Source organism: Schistocerca gregaria, chromosome X (genome assembly GCF_023897955.1).
Source record: "Schistocerca gregaria isolate iqSchGreg1 chromosome X, iqSchGreg1.2, whole genome shotgun sequence".
NCBI lineage: Eukaryota > Metazoa > Arthropoda > Insecta > Orthoptera > Acrididae > Schistocerca > Schistocerca gregaria.
Window position 1 is genome coordinate 127,440,953 of NC_064931.1, and position 20,886 is coordinate 127,461,838.

General features: G+C 40.0%; 1 protein-coding gene across 2 annotated transcripts in view; it reads right to left on the minus strand.

The window, feature by feature from the left end:
• Nucleotides 1-5,678: 5,678 nt before the first annotated feature.
• Nucleotides 5,679-20,886, minus strand: part of LOC126299558 (probable serine/threonine-protein kinase DDB_G0282963) — a 137,137-nt gene continuing 121,929 nt past the window's right edge. For both annotated transcript variants that reach the window (XM_049991552.1, XM_049991553.1), the window contains one exon: nt 5,679-9,588. In XM_049991552.1, the coding sequence (XP_049847509.1) occupies nt 5,755-9,588 (3,834 nt within the window). In that variant the 3' untranslated portion in view covers nt 5,679-5,754. The remainder of the gene's footprint in view (nt 9,589-20,886) is intronic.

Here is a 20,886-nt window from a genome sequence, read left to right on the forward strand (position 1 = left end):
GTAGGGAAGAAGAATGAAATGCAAAAAGAGTCAGACACATTCAAGAAGGCTGGTTCTAAGCCTTTGACTCTGCAGCAAAGATGTGCTGAACTGAATCTATCTGACATAATAAAACTGTAAATGGAAGGTGGAGAGTGGGCAGAAAGGAAATGAAAAGAAGGGAAGGGAAGGGAAGGGAAGGGAAGGGAAGGGAAGGGAAGGGAAGGGAAGGGAAGGAGCTACTGATGTCAGCTGCATCAGGACTTTATGCAGAATTAGTGGCAATGGGTGAAAATGTGTGCTAGACCAGGATTCAAAACTGGGACCTCCTGTTTAGTAGGCAGTTGCGTTAACAACAGCTCCACCCAGACATATGTTTATCGCAGCTATTTGGACTACCTCGGTACACCTCTCAGCCAACCCACATTCCTCCTTAGTGCCTCCTATCCGCAGTCCCCGTCCATGTCCTCCATGTGAGTAATTGTGCATCCACACTGAGTGTGGAGGATTCATTGCCCCTTCAGGCAAATCAGTTACATCAATGCGTTGTTTCTGTTTGTACCAGGAGAGTCCACACATTTGTGATAAACACTGTGTCTGGTTCACGCAGTGGTTAATGTAACTGTCTAGCAAGAAGGGGTCCAGAGTTCGAATCCCGGTCTGGCACACATTTCCACTCGTCACTGATTCTGCATAAAGTTATAATGCAGCTGACATCAACAGCCCTTTCCCTTTCCTTCCCTTTCTCCCGCCCTCCACCTTCTGTTTACATAATATATATCACAGTTGCGGATTCTGCATGGTGTCTGTTCTTTGGATATGTCCAAAAGAACAGACACCATGCATTCATATAATGGAATGCCTTCACAAGCAAGCTTTACAAGCAAGTCTCACAGTCAGACTCAAAGCTGCTGTGTCTACTGAGAAATTTTTCTTTATTGTTGTATTAACACACTTCCAGCTGTTCAATTATTAACCATCTTTCTTTCCTTCTCTTAATTTTTCTACCCCTGCTTCTCACATATTGTGGTCTCTGTTGTATTATTTTATCTGAATTCTGAGTTGATATCTTTCTTATGGGAATTAGCAATGTCTAATGGTCTCATTCTATTATAGACTGTAGGAGTTTTTGAAACCAACCCAGGTCAGTAGTTAAGAACTGTAGTTTACGGCGGTGCTCGTGAATACAACTGGTTTGAATGACTGTGATGGCAGGAAGGTTCAATATTAATGTTCTGCCAACATCAAAATGATTAGAATTGGAACTCAAACTAAGACGGAGCAATGATGTGGAAGGAAATTGTCTATGGCTTTATGTAAAGAGTCACAACGGTATGTGTTTCAGGCCGATTGAAAATTGGAAACTCACTGTTCCAGTATATGAGTACACTGTCCCAACCACAGTACCACCTTGGCCATTTGTATCTGAAAGGGAAACAGTTGCGATACTAGACCTGGAGCCAATGTCCCTGGTTAAATTCTGTGTGTTGTACTTCACTATTTGACTTACATATATATCAATATCTATACACAAGATGATAATTAGGAACTGGAAAATGTAGCATCTATTTTTGGCAAAATTTGCTTATATTTTTTGCAAAATTTGTGTCTATTTTTGTCATAATTCAGATCTATTTTTGTTTGTAAATGATTAGACACACAAATTTAAAAGGTTGTCATGTTACATGAGTGAAAACAACAAAGTCTTAGTTCTTTGAAACTGACTGTTAAAAGAAAGTGGTGATTAGGAATCTTTAACTGGAATGTTTGCAATTGCAAAAACTTCACCATTTTCTTCTGAAATGGCCTTTGTTTGGCTGTATTTAAGCTTTTAAAAATGACTGCTCTCTTGAGAAGTAGAAGAATTTTTCCACCGGTGAACTGAATGCATTGCTGATTTAAGGGGTTTCTAAAATTATTTGTCTTTTCTTGCCTACTTCGGTGATTACAAAATCTGCAGAGTATTGATTTCTACCTTTCTTGGGAATTCATAGTCATGCGACCCAAGGTTTATAACACTACAGACAAAACTGACAAAGCACTTAGGGTAGAAGTGGAACTGAATGTACAGTAATTCTTTTTTAATGTTGGAGTAAAAGGCGCCACACACGAGCAATGGATCGCAGTGGTCCATCACGTGGGTGACCTATTGCTTCATAGATTGCACATATATGGGCAAACCACAGCGATCGGCCACTGATTGCTGGAAATCCCACACAATCTGATAGATTGCATGTAAATCATGTACGCAATATGGCTATCTATCTGGTGAGCAGCAACCTTTGGCAATACGGCTGCGACTTGATTCTCTATTTATTAAGAGTGGTTGTACAGTTTTGTTTCATTTTGCTTTGCCCATGTTGTGTAAGAAATTTACGTTTGGATTTACGGTTATCCACTAAGAAGTGAAGTGTGAGCCGGAGTTGAATTTTTATTAAGAAGTAATACAAAATACACCCTCTGATTTTGCAGTAATAGTATTTTGAAGCTTGTGCTACAGTAGTAGTATTGATGAGAAGTTCATGGTAATAGGCACAATACGATGGGCTCCCTCTTATGATTTTGAGTTATTTATGAAATAATTATTCGCATAGTTAAAGTTTTTAACTTCTAAACAGAATGACATACCAGTATGTACCTACTGTAATGTTAAGAACACATTTTAAATTAAATGTTCAGGGCAAATCTATTACACAGTTACATACACCCTTGTCATTTCATATAACCTATCTCTCCAAATTAGAACAAGGGTTAGAGTAATCAGTAATGCTGCTACTGACAACCTCTCTATAGCCACACTGTACTCGATGTGCCTATATTGTCTAATACTTGAAGATAAAATATAAGACTAGTAAATAAAAAAAATGAATTGATGGCTAATAAATGTAAAATGAATTATATTAGCACACAGGAAAGATGTAATCAACCCATTTGGTGCCGACAAAAAATGTAATATATTCTGTATAATAACCTGCAATTCACAGGAAAAATGTTTCAAAGCAAGTTTAATAAATTACAATTCTTGTTCATTTTCAATTTATGTTTTGCAAGTATTCATGGTGCCACTGAAAACCACTGGAACTGCTGCTAAACATAGAAGTTCACTTTCCGTAGCAGCACTTATCAACACAGTGACGTTTATAATACTGACTGAAGTTGCTTAGCAAACTGCTAGTGTGTGGTGTCAAGGCGAGGGACCGACTGCACACAGTATTTCCAGTGACGGATTGCTGCTATACATCGCCGGTGTGTGGGGCCCTTAAGAATTTCAGTAGAGTAAAAAAACGTTACAGATTTTGTTTTCCAATCGCTATAGTGCACAGTGCTGGCAGTTTAGGCTACAGTAGCAGATAGCCACAATTGTAAACAAACTAGAATGTGGACTGCCAGTAGAGAGAGAAGTGGGTCGGGAGGAAAACAAGCCTCGCCTCTCTTTCGCAGGGCAGCAGCTTACAGCAGAACTGACACATTATCACAAGGATTGACAGGTGCTGTACGGGATGTAATCAAATCTGGGCCAGATGGGATTACTCGTTTCACTTATCTTCAAAATAACAAAACAACAAGCAATGCACAACACACCCACCCTGTTGGCCGTGCGGCCTAATGCACGGCTTTCCGAGCGGGAAGGAGCGCCTGGTCCCCAGCACGAATCTGCCTGGCGAATTTGTGTCAATGTCCAGTGAACCGGCCAGACTGTGGATGGTTTTTAGGCGGTTTTCCATCTGCCATGGTGAATGTGGGCTGGTTCCCCCTATTCCGCCTCAGTTACACTATGTCGGCGATTGCTGCGCAAACAAGTTCTCCACGTACGCGTACACCACCATTACTCTACCACACAAACATAGGGGTTACACTCGTCTAGTGCAAGACGTTCCCTGGGGGTTCCACCGGGGGCCGAACTGCACAATAACCCTGGGTTCAGTGTGGGGCGATGGAGGGGTGAAGTGGACTGCAGTAGTCATCGTGGGGTTGTGGACCACTGCGGCTGCGATGGGGACGGAACCTCTCCATAGTTTCTAGGTGCCTGGTTAACATACAATGCAATGCACAACACAAAGCATTCAGGGGCAGCTATTGCACAACTGCTTGCTGACATTAGCAGTGTACTGTTAATGACGTAGTTCAGGCCCAACCTGTAGCGGTATTCAATGCAACCACCGTTCAAAATGTCCACCACCTAATTTTCCATGTTAAAAGTGTCCACATTATACCATTTTTTGAGCTTTAGCTAACAAACAAAGATAGGCATTTCTTTGTTATAAAATGCTAGGTCGCATGGCTGGGTATCGAGTTACTTTGCGTGGTGTCTATTTTAGACAGCCCATTCAAGCGCTCATAATTGGTATGGTACAAGATCACTGAGTGCATCGATACATTTTTGCGGTCTTGCACTTTTTATTTCACACACAGATATTATGCACTTTATCTTTCCAAATTGGGTTTTGCCAGATGATGTACAACACCAGTCACTGAAAACTGTTTAAATAAAGCTATTTCAAACTACCTATGATAAAATTGTTCATCTGGATTCAATTTGATGAAATAGAGTCTATTAAGCAATTTCGCATTTTTGCATTCAGAGGCAGAATTCTCATCTCTTTGCCATTTACTGTAAAATGCTAATTTTTCCAGTTCCTAATGATAATTGACTTCATCCCAATATTAATTTTTCTTCCATTTTTGTAGCTCCTTTTTTTTTCTCATATACAATGAAACTCTAGGTCTGAAAGACCCAAATTTGCACTTAGAAATGCTTCATAGTTTGGTATAGTATCATCTTTAAAATACATATCACTATTTTATCTTTCTTTTATGTAATTCCAGTTTCCCTTGTCTTGTAATTAAATAATTATTACAAAGTTCTTCAATGCACGCCCTGCGATATGGTACTGCATGCCAATTTCTGCACCCCACTTGAACAACTGAACAGGACGTATTCCCAACAAACTGCATGTTGAATAGTGACCAATATAATACTGAAAAAGTTTATATTTTATTCTATAGTCACAATTTATTTATTTTGGCTACTGGCAAAATACATAAATTGTGACCGCAGATTAAAGTGTGGACTTTTTCAGAACTGAAAAGGAGTTAACAGAAAAGTTGTTAAGTTTAATTTAAGTAAAATCCTGTTTTTCAAGCTGTGCCACACTGAAGCAGCTATTACTGACTGCATTATCATGAATTAAACTACTGACTATTTGGTCTCACATCACGTATGCTGTTGCAGAAGACTCTAAGGATATTAATATTTGTTTTCAATAACAAAATTTCATGAATTTCAGACTGTGTAAGACTTATTGATACACCTAACTCAGTGTGTGAGAAACTGGCATACTAATCACTCATTCAGCAATGTTGGCAAACAACACACATACATATAACTAATTTTGTGTGTGTGTGTGTGTGTGTGTGTGTGTGTGTGTGTGTGTGTGTGTGTGTGTGTGTGTGTGTGTGTAGGTAGGGAGGGTGAGAGTGGGGGAGGGAGGGGTATGCAGCAGCATGTACGTGTGCATGCTCAAAAGGTTGCATTTATAGCAAGATCAAAGAACAACAGTGCTAACAGCTCTTTCATTAATCATGTATACAGAAATAGGTAATAATATTTCTCAGTTCACTGGGATTCATTATGGCTGCTCTGCTGTGAACACACGCTCTCTCCCCCCCCCCCCCCCCCCCTCCCCTCCATCCCCCAATAGTACATGATGCTGAAGTCACACAACCAAAAGAAACTAAGTTGTGCTAAACATTAATTATTTAACAAAATTGCCCTTATATATCACATGATGATGATGACGATGCATTAACATTGCTTACATCCTGAACAAGCTGTGTAATTGAGTCGCAGTCTGCTAAAACCTCCAGGGTATCCAACTCCAAATCATTTCCTACAGTAAATGTGCTCTGGTCTAACAAAGGACTCATATTCCTTCTTTCTGCAAAACAAGTTGCTGTGCTTTGTTCTTGGCACAAGCTTAATGTAAACTGATTGACAGAATCTTCACCACTGTTTACATTTTGGAGACGTGCATCATCTGAAGTACCAAAGACCGGCATACCTATCAGCGGAGTTGACGGGTATGACCTCGAAGTTAAGTTTGAGTGTGATTCAAAAGCACTGGCAGTGGTACTGAAAGATGTCACAACAGGGTCCCTTATTCCTGCAGTTTTGTAAGGTACAGGTGTATTGGGGTAAGAACGTGATGGTTTTTGCAGAGCTCTCTGACAAGCTGATTCTAGATCACATTCACTTATTTCATTACTGATGGATATTCCCATTGCTGAATGTCTATTTTCATGATCATTTTGAGCATCATCCAACATATTAAAGATGCGGTTCAAATTTTCACTGTTCAAATCTCCTGTGACAGTATCAGAATTGTGCTCATCATCAACTATTAAAAGGCTTGAAGACTGTGCTGAACTTTCTGTAACAGCAAAATCAGTAAACTCACTTGGGACAGGTGTGGGAGTGACGGAACTTGTAGCTGATGATCCAAAATTATTAAAGGAGAATGTATTATGCTGTCCTATATACAATGGTGAAGGCTGTGCTGATATTGAAGAAATGGCAGTATTGTCAGAATTTGGGCAATGCAGAGGTACAGACTGTGACCTGGACTGAACTTGAGAATTTCCTAGCATCCGAACAAAATGCTGCTCATCTGAAAAGAACTGACTGACTTCATGTGCCAGTGGATCAACCACATTGCCATTTGTCAAAAGAGGTGTTCCAGAAGGCCCTTCACCACTAATAGTGCTCAAAGATCTAACATCAGACCTCCTACTAGCTCTTACACTCCGTGTTTTCTCACATTTTAGAGTGTTACTGGGTTCAAAGTCTAGAATATCTTTATTTTTTCTCACAGAATTTGTACCAATATCTATGGTGCTTACTGTGTTCCTGACACCACATTCTACATGTTTTGCAGCTGGAATGTTCAACATCGGTGAATGGGGAGCAGAAACTGAAACAGGAGACAAAGGAAGTACAACATTTGAATGTGCCTCTTTCTGCAATGCTTCCCCTGGCATAGCAAATAATGCAGCAGGATCATTGCAAGTCTTCATTTGTGTATCACAGAAGTTATTCAGTTCAAGATCTTCACCACTACGTATTCCACTACTATCAAGTTCACTATTATTATTATTATTATTATTATTATTATTATTACCACTACTACTATTACTACTGCTACAGCTAATACTAGTAATATTGTTACTACAATTCAGAGTTATCCTTTCATTTTCACTGGTCCCAGCACTGCTGCCAGCATTGAAATGGCTATTGGTTTCACTGTGCTTATCTCCTGTTGCAGGTGCATCACACTGTACAGTTGCATGAAGGAAAGAAGTAGTTGTGGAAAGGGCTCGTGGTCTTGGAGCTGGGTAATGAACTTGGGTTGAAGGAGAACTGCTATTAACAGAATTCGAACGCACTATTCTTGCGGCGTTTGCTGATTGCTTAGGATGACTAGATGATGATGATGATGATGATGCATAGAGATTATTTTGATTTGACATGTTCAGAATATTACTGTTCAAACACAACTGTGCACTTACATGGCTAATGTTTTGCCTTGAACGTGGAATAGGGGTGTTTCGTGGGGACACAAATGGGCTAGCATTTGCACTGGATGGCTTTGATGACTTCTGTTGTGTGTTGTTTGGGGAATGGGGACCAGGAGATATTGGTGTGAAACTAAAAATACGTCGCCTTGTATTGGGACTAGGAGGTACAGCAATATGACGCGTGCTTTCATGACTGTCTTCCACTACTGGTGTTTCAAAACTGACTCTCCTTCTAGCACTGAGACCAGACACGCAGTTATTCAGAAGAGAGGGCAAAAGGGCAGAAGGCTTCTTAGGACTATTTAACTGTTGGCTTCGTTGTGATAAAAGTACAAGACTTTCTGATGCTGAAGAACTGCCTCCAAAAGGGAATGCAGATTTCCTCATAAAAAATTCTTCATCACAAGTGTTCCTGCTACTCGCTATACTATCTGCTGACAGGCATGATGACTGCATTACAGAGGAATCTGACACACTATCAGATATCTGCACTTGATCTTCTGATTTTAAGAATTTTGACCTACCACAGGAAGTTGCAGGATTTAGATTACGCTCTAGGAGCAGCCGTAGCTGTGAAAGTTTATCTGATTTACTTCCAGCTGATTCAGAAAATAACGTATTGCTCTGAACTTCTGCAGATGAATGCCTTCGAATAGGAGCATGTGTTGTGGCTTCTTCATTGGCAGGTGAGCTGTCTTGGTTTTGGAAATACTTCATTAGTTCTTCCTCCTGCTCTTGTGAATTATTTCCATCATGATAATATTCTCTGAATGCATCTTTCTCTAGATGTTCTATACTTACTTCGCGCACATTTACATTCTCTGATGTGTCACTTTTATTGCTTTCTGAGGCAGCTGGGACATTTTTTATTGTTGTAAAATGAGAGTTTTTCAATGAACTGCAGTCAAACTTGGCCCTTTCACCAGAAATCACACCTAAGCTGACACCAGAATTTATGAATTCTTGATTGTCTTCTTGACTAGATTCAATTTCTGATTTCAATTTGCCAGTGCCTCCTATTTCTGGTTTTGGTTGTATGTGTTTATACCTTTTTGCTGTCTGCCGATATGAAGACACTGATGAGGGAAATATTATCAGATTAGTTGCCTTTTTAACCTTCATGTTATTTATCCTAGGAATTGGAAGCTTTTGCATTTTGCTACTGGATGTATCCTGCTGAGAAGCATCATGACAAACTATTTCAGAAGTTTTAGTTTTGACATCATTAATAATCGTTCCAGGAGTTAAGTCCTGGACAGGAGAGAAGGCAGATAAACATTTATTTGTACTCAAGTTATTTAGATTATTTACATTATGTTTATTAGTACTGTCAAGAGGAGTTCCTAAGTTAAGCTGCATATTTATGTCTAAGCCACACTCACTCACAGGCTTAACTGCCATACCCTCTGCTGTAGACAATGCATCATCTGAAGAGTTGGCAATACTGAAGTCAACACTTCTGGCTCTAGTTTGAAAGTTCACATTATAGTTTGTCTGGTCAGACTTACCAGCTACAGCAGCAGCATTCTCGCTCTCATACATTACTGTGTCCTTAACTGGAACAGTACTATCACTCATACCTTCAATATCACTTTTTCTGCTTATTACACTCAACAAATGCACCTTTTCACTTGGCACACAGTTTCCAGCATTAGTGGAGTCTTCCTTCAGACTAAGAAAAGCACTGGTAGAGTTGACTTCATTGGAGAGACCCCTACTATTATCTGCTGTGTCACTTTTGAACACCATGGAAGATGATGTACAATTACCAAGTGAGCTAGGCACGGAAGTAAGAGTTTTATCACAGACAGAATGAACAACTTCCGACGAAATAGGTGTTTCTATTGCCATCGGTGGTGAACGCTTTCCCTGAGTATATGTATTCGTAAGTGTAGTATTTAAATCCTTAATGTGCACAAGGCCTTTCGAACTATGCAGATTGTTCATGCTGTTGTGCTGAGATATTTTAGCTCTTTTCGACTTCAGTCTTTCAGATGAGAGGTTCTTCAGGATAGCTGTTGTCTGCTGATGATCCTGAAAGAGGGATAGCAAGTAAGAAAACATATCTACAAGAACAGACACTAATAACAAATGCATATGTGCAGTGTTATGAAAATATATGTAAAGAACAGGGGCACAATCTTTATGTTGTCACCTCCACAAACTGTCCTCCCACTACGTTTAATTTCATTAAGATGGAGCATGGGAAAAATTTAGGATATCTATTATCTCAAAATGCTGAGAGCACAATGACACCAAAATTATGCCTTACTATACACACTGATGGGCCTAAACATTACGAAAACTCCCCATCAAGAGACTAAATATCACTCAGTGGCATTGTAGGCATGTGACATAGTAAGGAAAGTATGTATTTGGAGCATAGGCACATAGACAATCAGCAAATCGCGGCGCACGAGGCGGAGGGTCAATGTGGAGGCTGGCCGTGTGGCATCGCCCGCTCTGCCTGTGAGTGGACATGTGGCTGCTCCTTCAGCAAGGTCCGAGCAGGCACACGGGGGGAGGGGTTTATTAGTTATTGGGAGCTCCAACGTTAGGCGGGTGATGGAGCCCCTTAGGGAAATAGCGGAAAGGTCGGGGAAGAAGGCCAGTGTTCACTCTGTCTGCTTGCCGGGGGGTCTCATCCGAGATGTGGAGGAGGCCCTACCCGCGGCGATAGAGAGCACTGGGTGCACCCGACTGCAAATTGTTGCTCATGTCGGCACCAATGACTCTTGCCGTCTGGGTTCAGAGGTCATCCTCAGTTCGTACAGGCGGTTGGCGGAGTTGGTGAAGGTGGAAAGCCTCGCTCGCGGGGTGGAATCAGAGCTAACTATTTGTAGTATCGTTCCGAGAACCGATCGCGGTCCTCTGGTTTGGAGCCGAGTGGAAGGCTTAAACCAGAGGCTCAGACGATTCTGCGGAGAGCTGGGGTGCAAATTTCTCGACCTCCGCTATCGGGTGGAGAAATGTAGGGTCCCCCTGAATAGGTCAGGCGTGCACTACACGCCGGAAGCGGCTACGAGGGTAGCGGAGTACGTGTGGAGTGCACATGGGGTTTTTTTAGGTTAGAGAATTCCCTCCCTAGGCCCGACAAGACGCCTCCTGAGACGCGGCAAAGCAGGAGTAGGCAAAATGCAACAAGGAATAACAATATTAATGTGCTAATAGTAAACTGCAGAAGCGTCTATAGAAAGGTCCCAGAACTGCTCTCATTAATAAACGGTCACAACGCCCATATAGTACTAGGAACAGAAAGTTGGCTGAAACCAGACGTAAACAGTAATGAAATCCTAAACTCTGATTGGAATGTATACCGCAGAGATAGGCTGGACAGTGAAGGGGGAGGCGTGTTTATAGCGATAAGAAGTGCAATAGTATCGAAGGAAATTGACGGAGATTCGAATTGTGAAATGATTTGGGTGAAGGTCACGGTTAAAGCAGGCTCAGACATGGTAATTGGATGTCTCTATAGGCCCCCGGGCTCAGCAGCTGTTGTGGCTCAGCACCTGAAGAATAATTTGGAAAATATTTCGAGTAGATTTCCCCACCATGTTATAGTTCTGGGTGGAGATTTTAATTTGCCGGATATAGACTGGGAGACTCAAACGTTCATAACGGGTGGCAGGGACAAAGAATCCAGTGAAATATTTTTAAGTGCTTTATCTGAAAACTACCTTGAGCAGTTAAACAGAAAACCGACTCGTGGCGATAACATATTAGACCTTCTGGTGACAAACAGACCCGAACTATTTGAATCAGTTAATGCAGAACAGGGAATCAGCGATCATAAAGCGGTTACTGCGTCGATGATTTCAGCCGTAAATAGAAATATTAAAAAAGGTAGGAAGATTTTTCTGTTTAGCAAAAGTGACAAAAAGCAGATTACAGAGTACCTGACGGCTCAACACAAAAGTTTTGTCTCAAGTGCAGATAGTGTTGAGGATCAGTGGACAAAGTTCAAAACCATGGTACAATATGCGTTAGATGAGTATGTGCCAAGCAAGATCGTAAGAGATGGAAAAGAGCCACCGTGGTACAACAACCGAGTTAGAAAACTGCTGCGGAAGCAAAGGGAACTTCACAGCAAACATAAACATAGCCAAAGCCTTGCAGACAAACAAAAATTACGCGAAGCGAAATGTAGTGTGAGGAGGGCTATGCGAGAGGCTTTCAATGAATTCGAAAGTAACGTTCTATGTACTGACTTGGCAGAAAATCCTAAGAAATTTTGGTCCTATGTCAAAGCGGTAGGTGGATCAAAACAAAATGTCCAGACACTCTGTGACCAAAATGGTACTGAAACAGAGGATGACAGACTAAAGGCCGAATTACTAAATGTCTTCTTCCAAAGCTGTTTCACAGAGGAAGACTGCACTGTGCTTCCTTCTCTAGATTGTCGCACAGTTGACAAAATGGTAGATATCGAAGTAGACGACAGAGGGATAGAGAAACAATTAAAATCGCTCAAAAGAGGAAAGGCCGCTGGTCCTGATGGGATACCAGTTCGATTTTACACAGAGTACGCGAAGGAACTTGCCCCCCTTCTTGCAGCGGTGTACCGTAGGTCTCTAGAAGAGCGAAGCGTTCCAAAGGATTGGAAAAGGGCACAGGTCATCCCCGTTCTCAAGAAGGGACGTCGAACAGATGTGCAGAACTATAGACCTATATCTCTAACGTCGATCAGTTGTAGAATTTTGGAACACGTATTATGTTCGAGTATAATGTCTTTTCTGGAGACTAGAAATCTACTCTGTAGGAATCAGCATGGGTTTCGAAAAAGACGATCGTGTGAAACCCAGCTCGCGCTATTCGTCCACGAGACTCAGAGGGCCTTAGACACGGGTTCACAGGTAGATGCCGTGTTTCTTGACTTCCGCAAGGCGTTTGACACAGTTCCCCATAGTCGTTTAATGAACAAAGTAAGAGCATACGGACTATCAGATCAATTGTGTGATTGGATTGAGGAGTTCCTAGATAGCAGAACGCAGCACGTCATTCTCAATGGAGAGAAGTCTTCCGAAGTAAGAGTGATTTCAGGTGTGCCGCAGGGGAGTGTCATAGGACCGTTGCTATTCACAATATACATAAATGACCTGGTGGATGACATCGGAAGTTCACTGAGGCTTTTTGCAGATGATGCTGTGGTGTATCGAGAGGTTGCAACAATGGAAAATTGTACTGAAATGCAGGAGGATCTGCAGCGAATTGACGCATGGTGCACGGAATGGCAATTGAATCTCAATGTAGCGAAGTGTAATGTGATGCGAATACATAGAAAGATAGGTCCCTTATCATTTAGCTACAAAATAGCAGGTCAGCAACTGGAAGCAGTTAATTCCATAAATTATCTGGGAGTACGCATTAGGAGTGATTTAAAATGGAATGATCATATAAAGTTGATCGTCGGTAAAGCAGATGCCAGACTGAGATTCATTGGAAGAATCCTAAGGAAATGCAATCCGACAACAAAGGAAGTAGGTTACAGTACGCTTGTTCGCCCAATGCTTGAATACTGCTCAGCAGTGTGGGATCCGCACCAGGTAGGGTTGATAGAAGAGATAGAGAAGATCCAACGGAGAGCAGCGCGCTTCGTTACAGGATCATTTAGTAATTGCGAAAGCGTTACGGAGATGATAGATAAACTCCAGTGGAAGACTCTGCAGGAGAGACGCTCAGTAGCTCGGTACGGGCTTTTGTTGAAGTTTCGAGAACATACCTTCACCGAAGAGTCAAGCAGTATATTGCTCCCTCCTACATATATCTCGCGAAGAGACCATGAGGATAAAATCAGAGAGATTAGAGCCCACACAGAGGCATACCGACAGTCCTTCTTTCCACGTACAATACGAGACTGGAATAGAAGGGAGAACCGATAGAGGTACTCAGGGTACCCTCCGCCACACACCGTCAGGTGGCTTGCGGAGTACGGATGTAGATGTAGATGTAGAACTATTGACATAAGCAACTTTGACAAAGGGCACACTTTCAGGCCCAGTAGATAGGAACAAGCATCTCAGAAACAGCAGATCTGGTCAACTGTTCACATGCTACTGTTATAAGCATCCATGAGCAGGCACCAAGTAGTTGGACATTCAAGCCTCATCATCACACAACATGGAGGTCATAACCTTATCCACCCTATAAAGCAGGATAGCTGGTAATCTATGGAAAATTACACTGTTGGTGCCTGCACAGGTGTTTCAGAACATACAGCTGAACACAGGGTTTCACAGCAGATGATTTCTACATGTTCCCATTTTGACCCAATGACACTGTTAATTATGATTGCACTGTGCACAGGATCATCAAGGTTGGACCACAGAGCGATGGAACGTGTCACCTAATTTGATGAATCACTTTTCTTGTTACACCAAGTTGATACTCTTGTCTGGGTACAGCATCGTCCATGCAAGCAGATGCTGGAGACTTGCACCACACCACGTATGCTGGCTGGTGGAGGTGGTATTATACTACAAGGGAATATTGATTTCGGTTTCCATGGGACTTGTATTAGTAACCTAATACACTACGACAGCTATGGACTAAATGAACATAATTGTGGACGACCTGCATGCCTTCATGCTCAATTTCATTTCTGACGGTGATTACAACTTCTTGCAGGATAACTGTCCATGTCACAAGTCCACAATTGTGAAACAGTTGTTTGAGAAGCACAATAGTGAGCTCACAATGTCTTGGTCACCAAGTTTGCCTGATATGAACTCAATGGAACACATCTGGGATGCTATCTGGCACTAATTACGCAGCCACAAACCACCAACCCATAATCTACAGGTACTGCATCAGGTGGGGTATTTTTTTTTTCTTTCTATTATCTAGTGTCACATTTCAGTTGTTGAATGTATGCCATTCAGAATTGCTGCAACACTGCTTTCCAAAAGTGGACCAGCATGCTAATGAACAGTTTATTATAATATTTTGGCTCATCAGTATATGTCAACATTATACTACTCACAAATGACACAAACAAAGTAAAATTCAACAGATAAGAAAGATTTAGGAACAAAACAGAAAAAAATGTGAGAGTAGTAATGGCAGTACTGTAATAGATTACAAAATTTAAAGACAATATAAATAGTTTTAACTCAAACATACCACTGCTGCCCATATTATTAGCATTGCAATGCAGATCTCACAGTTAGTTTGTGGGTGGCTGCTTAATTATGCTTCATCATATACTGTCTATATTTCTTTGGCACATTTTTTTCTCTATAGTAAGTTTTGTATGATAAGTGATAATCAGATTTGAATGTTTATTCACTGCACTAATTTGAAAAGGCATTCAATGACCACATACAAAATGTTATAACTGAGGTAAGAATGAAGAGAATGACAGTCACTACTCACCTATTACTTGACAAACAAGAGATTATGTTTACTGCATGCACTTCATATTCACTAAACACACACAAAATACATTTCATGTGAGTGATACTGTCTGCTTTTCCTCCTTCTGTCATCATGCTATATCTGTCAGAGACAATTTTGTTTATATATGTCCATGTTTCCTTACAATAATTTGAGAATTTATTCCCTATACAAATCTTACATAAAATGTCAACTTCAGATTCTTACAGAATGTTCACTGAGCCGTAATGAAACAACATTTCCTAATGTGAAATTTGGGACACATTCCTGATGAACTGCCAGAACTTTAACACAGTGCCCTTTCCGGGTTCACTGTCAATGAGTGACAATTTCGTAAACACACTGTCATACATCCAAGCCTATGTGGATCCCGCTACTCTATCAACCTCAAAGAAAATGTCATAAAAGCTTTGTATAAGCTTCTATTGACCGACACCAGCATCACATCAGTAACACCAAGTGTCTACAGACAGGGGACTTGCCTGGCATAGAAGTAATAAATTATATACATAAACCTTCCTTGTCAATTAGTCTATCAATTAATGAAAACCATATCAAAATCCCTACAGTAGTTCTTGATATTAGCCTTCATGTACAGACAGAAAAAAGCAATGGGATTGGGGGGGGGGGGACTTTAAATTATATAACTGTATAGATCTCTCTTGCACACAAACCGAAGTTTCTCAGCGTCAAAAAATTAAATCAAAGCTCAACACATACTTCATCATAATTGCACCTATGTCTTCACTATCATGTTTCAGGGATTTTTACATGATTAGCTATGACTGAGCCTTGTTGACCCTGTAGCACATGGGTACCATTTTTCCCACACTTTGAAGTACAAAATTTCACATCTCTTTACATAAGAGGCAGTTGCCAACCCTCACAATAGATCAAAAACTCAGCTACACAACCACTTAAAGCAATTTTTTTCAGAAAAGATCCAGTAACAAGTGAAGTGTAATCACTATTTACATCTTTATCAGCATAAATATTTTTATTAGAGCCTCACAAGTGATGTTAAATTTTTCACAGTGCAGTACAAGAGTAACTATGAATGTTGTAAAACTGAAGCAAAACTAGCACTTCTATTGACATACTGATCTAATCAAGAAAAATAATTGAGGTCATTGCAACAGTTTCTGGATACTTTTTTCAGATTTTTAATCTAAAAGAGATGACCAGCTGTAATCAATAATATGTGAATACATCCACACACACACGTGGTGTGTGTGTGTGTGTGTGTGTGTGTGTGTGTGTGTGTGTGTGTGTGTGTGTGTGTTTCTGGAAGGTTAACCAATACGTTGAAAGCATATTGGTACACTTGGCACACAAAACTAGATATGGAATCACACACAAAAACAGTCCTGTACACCTAATTTATTAACCTGATTATGAAAGTAACAATAAAGTTTTAAACTTCAACCATTACTATTGTGATGTAGATTCTGCCTTCTCAACACTGAGCTGATTATGAGTTTAAGTGTTATGATGAAAATGGACAGAGTCTTCTCCATCGGAATTGATCTATTCTGAGATTCAGACTGAAAACCTAAATCTAGATGGATGGAGGGGAATTTGAACTATTGTTCTCCTGAATGGAAGTCCAGTGTACTAACCACTGCGCCACCATGTTCGGTGAATCGTGAGAGCAATAATAGGCATTGATCATCCTTCAACCTGTCGCAGCTTGAATTCAAATTAAATTAAAGCACATGGTATCATGTGCTAAGATTTCTTTGCATTCCAATCACATATGGACTGGGAGGGAAAATGACTGCTTAAATCCATACTGCGTAATTTTCTTCTTTACAGTCCCTACCGGATGATACAGAGGGATCTGAAGAATATCCCTGGATTCTTCAATTAAAACCAGTCCTTAAAATTTTGGAAGTAAGCTTTCATGTGATAATGTATGCCTGTCTTCAACAGTCTGCCAATTTAGGTTTTCCAATATTTCTGTGGCATTCTCCTATCAGTCAAACAAAACTGTGACCATTCATGCTGTCCTCCGTCATATATGTTCAACATACAGTGTTAGTCCTCTCCGATACACGTCTGATAAACTTGAGCAATGTTCTAAGATTAGATGCACAAGTGACTTATTTCTTTGTAGAGCGACTACATCTTTCGAGTATTTGACCAATGAATGTAAGTTTACCACCTGACTTACCTATTCGAAAATTCCATTTCATACCTCCACAAATTGTTACACACAGGTATTTGTATGAGTTGGCTGATTCTAATTGTTATTAATTGAGATTGTACTCATTGGACACTGTTTTTGAATTTTGAAAAACCCATAATTTAACGTCTGTTCATCTGAAGCAAGTTGTCGATCTTTGCATCATTTTCAAATCTTACCAAGATCTGATTTAATGTATTTGTAGCTTTTTTTCAGACAGTTCTTTCATCACAGTTAACTGAATTATGTGCAGAAAGTCTGAGGTTTCTGCTAATATTGCCTACCAGGTCATTAATACACAACATGAACAACAAGGGCCTCTACACACTTTCCTGGGGCATACATGAAATTATTTCAACTTATACTGATAACTCTCCAGCCAAGATAACATTCTGCATCTTGCTAACCAAAAAAATCTCAATCTAGTCAGAAATTTTGTTTGATAATCCATATAATCACACTTGTGTTATTAAACATTGGTATGGTATGAAGTCAAATACTTTTCAAAGTCAAGAAGTAATGGATCTACACGATTTCCTTGGCCTGTGACTTTCAGGACATCATGTGAGAAAAGTGCAAGTTGGGTTTTGCATGACCAATGTTTTCAGAATCCATGCTAGTTGGCAAGGAGGAAGTCATTCTGTTTGAGATACCTCATTATGTTTGAGCCCAGAATATGTTCTACAATTCTACACCAGATGGAAGTCAGTGAGATTGGATGCTACATTTGTGGTTCACTTCCATTACCCTTCTTGTAGACTGATGTGATGTGCTTTTTTCCAGACACTGGACAAAACATTTTGTTCAATGAATTTATGATGTATTATGATTAATGTGAGAGCTGACTAAGATGTAAATTCTATATAGAATCTGACAGGAATATCATCAGGTCCTGGAGTCTTGAATAATTTTAGCTATTGTAGTTACTTCTCAATGCCACTGACATTATCATCTATATCACTCATCTTTCTAGTGGTGTGAAAAGTAAAGCAGGGCAGAGCATCTGTACATTCCACAGTAAAGGAATATTTGAAAACAAAGTTCAGTATGTCTGATTTCGTTTTGATACCCAGAATTTCAGTTCCTGTACCACCTATGATTGCCCGGATACTAACTTTGGTGCATTTGACAACTTTTAGTCATGACCATAATTTCTTTGCATTTGTAAAGGACCTTTCCATAAGATTATGCTGTGGTATTCGCTGAAAATTTTGCATATTGCTCACTTGACAGACAAATGAATTTCATTTACAATCTCTCTACTTATGGCCCTACACTTTTACACACATTATGCAAAAGTTGCTGTTTCTTTAGAGGTTTCTCTACAATGACTGTACACCAAGGAGAGTCCCTTCCATTACAAACTGTTTAACTACGAAGATATCTATCTAGTGTATCTTCTTTTGAGCTTGGGCCATGTGCTCCTGCCCAGAGGTAAATGTTTTGACTTCCTCTTTGAGATGTGCCACTATCACCACTTTATCTAACTTACTAAATGTGTAAATTTTCTAACCACTTTAGCTGCTCTTCGTACTGTAGTAACCAACTGCCTCATTGTCACTGATAAATTCCATATGAATACCCCAAATAACTGAGGTCTATTTATTGCCATTAAATTTTATATATTTCCGTCATGAGTGGGCTCCTGAACTATCTGTTCTGGGTAGTTTTCAGAGAAGGGATTTAGTAATGTATTGCAGGAAGTTTTGTCATGCTCTCCACTTATATAACTATAATTTCCTAACTGATGGTTGGGGAACATTTGTACTAGTGAACTGGGTTTTCTCTTACGCTTTCAGTTACATCTGGGGGCGAGTTCAGTGGTTGACAGAAGGACTTAATTACAAGTTTATGCTCAACCTTGATATTGAATCTTGTGCAAACATTCTTGCATACAGCTTGAATTTCTATCTTGGTAGATTTAAGTTTCTTGTCTACTACAACAAATGCACCATTTTTATTTCCTGTTTCCATATCCTTTCAATATACATTTAGATTTTCTCTCAAAATATCAACGCTGTCAATTTCTGTGCCTATTGTTATACACGTTTCACTCCCATTTAGGACTGCTTCAAACTCTCAGACTTTGTTGCAAATGCTTCATCAGGATTTCACTAGGAATTTTTATCGTTTCACGGGTGGGGACCATTTCTCATAATGATACAGTAGTACTTCTTGGTCTCTTACAGCTATCATTATCTTGAATGGATGGCGTGTCGCCTAACTTAAAATAGACCTTGTGTGCACTTCACACACAGCCAGCCACCTAGGTAGCAGCCTCTGACGTGTAGTACACCCCTCGCACATTTAGGAGGATCCTTAAAACTCTCCATCCTATCGCGCAAGTCTATGAAGTCACAGCCTAGCTTTTCATAGAAATTTTTAAGTCTCTGATTCAAGTGTTTCACTTGATCAGCTCTGAGGATAATGCTACACATACACAGAGTGAACATGGTGATCTCTCCCACCTTTTCCTGCCATTCCTCTAAGGGGTACCATTATTCAATGAACATTTGAACTCCCAATGATTAACTAATCCTTCCACTTTTGTGTTTGCCTCTTCTTGTTGTAAGACACACCAAGTTTCTCAACATGTGATCTCTCTCACTGGCTAAGGTTTTAGAGGAAGAACAGCACATCAGACTTGTTGGTTGGGGGATGGGTGTAATACTGTGAGTTGCCCTCAGTCCTGGCCTCCCCTGTACAAGGCCTTCTGAATTACTACTTCCACACCACTCACACTCAAGTGGGCAAGCAGCACTGTGCTTCCTGTATAGCAGACAGTATCCATTGAAGAGTACAGTACTCAAGATATACCTTCGGCATCTCTGGTGTGAGTCTCTTGGCATTTCATTGGCACCCAGAATAATTTCCAGGTGCTCATGAACAACAACTATCACATTAGTAAGAAGATACAGATTATGAAAATTTAATTGTAATAGTAGACCTTAATGCACAGATTTGTTGCCAACACTGGACATGAATTCAAACAATAATCTTCTCATGGGATGTGAAGCATAGATGCAGAGGAATATATTTAGTAAATCTGCGTATAGGAAACAATCTGATACCAATCATTGGTTCCAGAGTAGGCAAGCCCCTAACACTTGGTACTGCTAGGCTTTTAACAGTGCCTTAGTAATAATTATATAATGACAGATCATAAGATTTATGAAAATGTTAATTACATCAAAATAATTCCAAGCAAATTTCTGGATAGAGATGAAGGAGCAAGAATGATATAGCCCAAAGCCACACTTTTCTCAAAATATGTTTTTTGTGTTAGTTCAACTTCTACTCAACAGAGGAAGCTACTGCATAAATATTTTAACTTTCCCTCACTAAATGGCAGAGCAGTTCACACTTCTTGTTCTCATACTGTGAGAAGTAGTCTTTTTTGCATCTGAAACAACCCAAAGCCACAGTACAATGGAGTTTCCAAAGAAGAGGCTACTTCCATGCATAAGTGAAAAAGAAGATTCAGATACAGAAATGGCTAGTTCTGAAGATGATTTTTCGTCCAATTGCAGCAGTTACTGTCCCTCTGATAAATTTTCATCCGAAAATGACATGGTAAGTCTAACATAGTTACTTTTTTAAACATTTAAAACATTGAGGCTTAGGTCTGTATCACAGTGAAATATTATTGCGTGATTATAACTGTTATAAACTCGCTAATTAAAATATGTACATGTGAATCATAAACAAATTTTACTTCTCCTATTAATTACTGCATTATTGGTAATAATTTAATT